Here is a 5892-nt window from a genome sequence, read left to right on the forward strand (position 1 = left end):
AATTGCATACATGCTAGTTCACCGTCTTGGCAAGATTTGTCAAAGGTAAATTAAAATATTGTTCCCACATTAAAAAAACGCTGCAGTTTAAGATAAAAATGTATTCAGACTTTGATCTGCTTACCTGTAAATGAGCCTCAACTTGAGATGAAATCCATAAAACTTTGACTGAAACCATGCTCCTCCATGTGTCGGCTAGCCTTTGGTTCCCCCTCTCCCACCGATCACGTGTGCATTTACGGTAAGACACCGTAATTTTAGAAAACAGTTCAGTACTGTATATTTACGCTGTTAATATGCTGTAAATTTACAGAAATTTTTTACAGTGCATTCCTGAGCTGTAGAGTCTGAGTACAGCAGACACATCTCTCCTCTCACCTCTCGCACCTGGCTCTCCACGGCATCACGAATCCTGTTGGAGGAGATGAGAGGAAAAACAGGGATATATCCCATCATGAGGACATTGTTAAGAATTCACATGAATAAGACACATGGTGTATCACAAAAATATTAAGCATAAAATGTTTTCAACATTGACAATAATCTAAAATATTTATTGGGCACCAAATCAGCTGATTAGAATGATTTCTGAAAGATAATTTGACACTGGAGACTGGAGTAATGATGCTGAAAATTCAGCTTTGCATCAGAGAAATGAATTACATTTTGAAATATATTAAATAAATTATCAAATACATACTTGGTGAGCACAAGAGACTTTTTTCAAAAACATTAAACAATCTGAGCAACCACAAACTTCTGAAAAATAAGTAACATAATAAGAGACTCACATTTTTGTTTGTGTTTTAATCTGTTAATAAGTGGATAACTGTATATTTTATCTTGTGATAGGGTGAGAACCAGCCCCTCACAAACCTATTATGCAAGAATTAATACAAATATTTGGTGAAAAGTCAGCATTAATGCACAACCATATTTTTAAAGTAAAACCTTAGTAGCCCTACACTCACATATTGTTCTGAAAATGTATCAGTTCTGTAGACTCCAGCAGAGACGTCAGCTTCACTATGAGTTCAGCTAGTTTTGCCCCAGCAAAGGAGCAAGACGTCCTGGAAGACAATCTGGGACACACAGGCCAAAGAACATTCCATAAATGAGTCTATTTTAAAGTAACCCTTGAGGTTTATTAGTGTTACACTCGCGTGCTTTTTTATCTTTCAGTGCACGAATATGAATGTAAGATACCTCTCAAGTGTCTCCTATATCCACAGTACCAAGTGTCTTAACCACCTTTTTTTGAGCCTCATAATAATATTTTGAAAATATATACTCACCTGTATGGAGGCTGAGCCGTAGATTGAAGAACTTTCAGCTCTCCTTCATTGGAAAACATATCCTCATATTCAATGAGCAAGCCATTTGCACCAAGATCAGCAAATAACATATGTAGCAACATGTTTGTGGTTAATTCCTTAAAATATTAATTAAACAGTAAAAAATAAGTTGTACCTCAATTAAGTAGCCGATTCTAGGAGGTGCCGCTTTCAGGTCCAAATCACAGCATTAACAACCAAGAATTTATAATTTATTTTCCTTTAATCTTTCGCATTTTGTCATTTAATAAGTGCTGATAATGTAACATGAGCACTATTTCAGAAAGTCAATAACTGGACCCCATCTTCTTCTTTTTAATTGCAGTTGTGCTGTCAACCGTTCCATTAAATAAACTTTTCTAATCTTTTGTGTCCATTACGTAACGTTAGGTGGCTCAGGTTTTAACCAACAGTTTGTTATCATATTCCTTGCCGTCATTAAGAGGAGATGGAGAAGAAATCCTTGATCTTGAGAAAGATTTTCTGGAAAGATATCCAGTAAAAATGTTTGGGAGTCAAAAGAGATGTTCACTTTTAGTAGATTTTCCAAAATGCCCTTAATGTCCTTCCAAAAGCTATGTATGTTGGGACAGTCCCAAAAGATGTGAGTTTGATCACCGACCAATCCACAGTTCCTCCATCATTTGTGATTCATACTACTCTTGGAGAGGAAAGATCCTAACGGAGTCCTAAAAAATCAGATTTTCGTCTTCCAATCGAACTCCCTCCAGACCTGACTGCCCACACCCTTATGACAGCCAGAGCAAATTTTAACCCAAACATCATCATCCAAGGTAGCTTTCAGCTCCATTTCCCATTGTTGTTTTATATGTTGTGTATTATCTGACATGTCAGTCAACGATTTTTTGTACATCAAGACATTTGTTTTTTCATTACACCACCATCAAATAAATAAAATGCTTCTCTATATTTCTATACATAGCTCCTTATACTTATATAAATCACTTGAGGGTAACTTGAATTTCGCTCTTAATTGGGCAAAGGTTTTAATTACATTTGCATCAAACAATTGATTCACTGTGAGGAGACCCCTCTCAGCCCATCCCCGAAAGCCGCTGCTGTCTGATAAAGATGGAAGGAACTCAATATTTCTATTAATAGTCATAGCTCGAGATAAAGCAGTCTTTCCTTTCAACTGCTTTTGGACCCTATTCCAAATCTTTAAAGTATGTTTGTCCCATAAATTCGCAATTTTTATTTTTTTCTGAGACTACAGGTTGAGAAATGGGAGTTGAGAGAGAGAGACTCCCGGTACCAAATATCCTTCCATAGAGACCCACTATGATTCCGGATCACAAATGATCCATGCCACCACAGCTTTTATTTGGGCAGCCCAATAGTACAATTTGAAGTTTGGTAGATTTAAACCCCGATTTTCCTTAGGCGACATTAAAATCTTAAGGCGCACTCTTGGTCTTTTTCTCTGCCATATAAATTTTGACATGGTATAACAACAGCGAGGTTTTGGAACAAAAAATAATAATCTTGGAAGAATATAAATTCTTATGCATTCAATTCTACCCAAAAGAGAAAGCGGTAGTACATCCCATCTGTTTAAATCAGATCTGATTTCCTTTAACAATTTATCATAGGTAGATGAAAACAACTGCATAGTCTTGGGTGTAAGAATTACTCCCAAGATATTTGAACTTCTGCTTGGAGTGTCTAAATGAGACAAGATTATCCAACTGCAATGGCCAATTCCCAACAATCATTAAGGCTTCGGATTTGTTTGTATAAATTTTATAACCTGATATGATACTATACTCCTTAAGACTGTGGAGCAAAGCTGGAACAGAAGTGATATGGTTTTCCAGAAATAATAAAATATTGTCAGCGAAGAGTGACATTTTATGCTGAACATTTGATTAATCTCTTATTCCCTGCATGAGAGGATTGGATCTAATCAGTTCGGCTAACTGCTCTATACTCAAAGCAAATAGTGAGGGTGAAAGGACTTCACCCTGCCTAGTGCCGCGTCCCAGTGGGGAAAATTTTGAGCAGTACCCATTGACCCTTACTTGTGACTTTGGGTTTTTATAAAAAGTTTGGACCCACTTTAAAAACGTCTCATTGAAGCCCATGTGCCTCAATGTCTGTTGTAGGAAGCCCCAGTCCACCCGATCAAATGCTTTCTCAGCATCCAAACTGAGAAGCATTGATGGGGTATTCCTTTTCTGTGCCACTATTTGGAGGTTTAAAGCTCTTCGAACATTATATGTCCCCTGTCTATTGGCCAATATAAGCCAATAGACATACAAGTTTTCTCATACATTTTTGTATTATGTTTGCAATGATGGCAGTCAGTATCTTTAGATCAACACAGAGGAGGCTGATGGGGTGATAAGACGAGCTCAGAGTAGGATCTTTACCATCTTTATGAATGACACCAATAATCGCTTCAGACCACGACTGAGTAGGATCCCCCTCTGAAAGTGCATAATTATAAACTTTATCCAAAATGCATAAGCTCTTTTTCAAATATTTTATAGTATTCACCTGGGAGGCCATCCACTCCTGGAGATGTATTATTTTTTGTATAAGTATAAGTTTTAAAATGGATGTATAAGTTTTAAAATGCTGTTTTTTATTTCCTCTCTTGTAATTGTATGTGTCAATAGATCGGCTTCCTCCTCAGTCAATTTAGTAAGACATATTGATTTGAAAAAGTGCTCTGTTTTTTTCCCCCTTTTTTTGACATCTCTCTTCCTTGTACAATTCTTGGTAGTAAGTGGCAAACGCCTTTGCCACATCCTTGGTTTGTGATAGCATTTCCCCAGAATTTGGACACCTGATTCTATGGACAGATTGTGCTTTTTGCAACTGAAATGCTAACAATCTGCTTGCCCTGTTACCAAATTCATAATACTTTTGATTTGTGAATCGAAGCTGCCCCTTTGCTTTATAAGTTAATAAGTTATTTAATTTCTGCCTATTTTCTTTCAACATATTAAGTGTGTCATTATTTTGTACTGTTTGTACTTTCTCTAATTGTCTAATTTTGTTTTCCAATCCTAATTGTTCTGCAAGCCTCTCTCGTTTTAATCTTGATGAAATCGCAATAATGTATTGGTTCACATTTGGCTCCCTCCCATAATACTGATGGATTTACGATCTCATTGTCATTAAATTGAATATACTACACCTTGTATGTATTTCCTATTCAGCCTTGTTACATTTCAAATATGTACTTTCAACCCAAAGAAGCTGATCATAAGAAAGATCCTCTGTTGACAATCCTTTACTGTACACTCACGCACACACTCACCAAGACAGTAAAGTTCTTCTGAGAAGCACGACGGGCATTGTAGTTTTTTGTGCATTCTTGAACCAACAACAATACAGACGTAGGACTACAAGCGCTTGTTCTTCCGCCCAGGACCGGAAATTGTGAACCGTGGTTCTCTGAAGGGGTGTTATTTTAGAATAAAAGCATATATTAACAAAGACTATAGATTATATGGTCTCAAAGAGACTTTTATATTATTTAAAATACTATTTTTAAATGTAAAATGTAAATGTAATATTTAAAAGGATTGAAATTAATAATTATTATAATTCATTAGGCAATATTATTATTCAAAAATTATAACAGGTTAAAAGTTAAGGTAACTGAGAAATGTACTTTTATAAAAATGTTATTTACATTGTAAAAACATTCATTTAAGATTCTAGAAATCTCTAGCAACATAATTTGTGCTCTGAGTAAACGTAACAAATGTCACACTCTAGTGGACAATGCTTCAATGTAGCTACAACAATGGTGATTCTGACATTTTTGATCCAAAATGTATTGGTAACAGGTTAGTGGTTAAAATATGTTGGTTCTAATCCTGGAAGGTGTGATTCATGAACTGTGAACAACTTTGAGGCTATTTCACAGACATGCAAGAATACTTGTAAACTGTTATTATTATTATTATTTATTATTATTTATACCTTTATCTAATTGTATTTTTACAATTACTGTACTGTACTGTCTTTAGATGACCAATGAACCCCTAAATAAATAATAAAAAGCAAAGGAATATCATTGGGTCTTCCTCGTTTATATTTTTGTTATGTAAACATAAATTATAAAATTGCCTGTGATCTGGGTACATTTCATGTATTCATTTGGTGCGATTGTTTTGCATACAATTGTGTGTGTGTACAGATATACAAAAAAGAAAAAGAATAAAACAAGTACAAAGAAGAATGTTTCCTATGAATAATTTAATGATAATAAATACAAATATAAAATGGATATAAAGAATAAAACAAGTACGAAGAAGAATGTTTCCTATGAATAATTTAATGATAATAAATACAAATATAAAATGGATATTGATCTTAACGTAAAACGTAAAAAATAACATTCAGCTCTGACGTTTGAGCAAAGGGCGTGTGTGACCGAGTGCTGCGCATGCAGAACGACGCAAAAACCTCTGCGTCCTCTGAACAGAAGGTGGGACCAAGAGCCTTGCACCACCACGAGGGGGCCCGATGCAATGCAGTAACACAGGAGCATCAGCAGTCCAAAAGCTTCGCAGGACAG

At 35.5% G+C, this 5892-nt stretch overlaps 1 protein-coding gene across 1 annotated transcript; it reads right to left on the reverse strand.

The window, feature by feature from the left end:
- Window positions 1–1441, reverse strand: LOC113056166 (hexosaminidase D-like). The gene is made up of 3 exons (XM_026222720.1): window positions 1296–1441; window positions 972–1082; window positions 1–412 (listed from the first exon to the last, which is right to left on the reverse strand). Exons 1-3 carry the CDS (start codon window positions 1415–1417, stop codon window positions 292–294), a joined length of 354 nt encoding a protein of 117 aa, XP_026078505.1. The 5' UTR covers window positions 1418–1441; the 3' UTR covers window positions 1–291.
- Between the last annotated feature and the right edge of the window lie 4451 nt (window positions 1442–5892).

The sequence above is a fragment of the Carassius auratus genome, chromosome 37, assembly GCF_003368295.1.
Source record: "Carassius auratus strain Wakin chromosome 37, ASM336829v1, whole genome shotgun sequence".
Taxonomy (NCBI): Eukaryota; Metazoa; Chordata; class Actinopteri; order Cypriniformes; family Cyprinidae; genus Carassius; species Carassius auratus.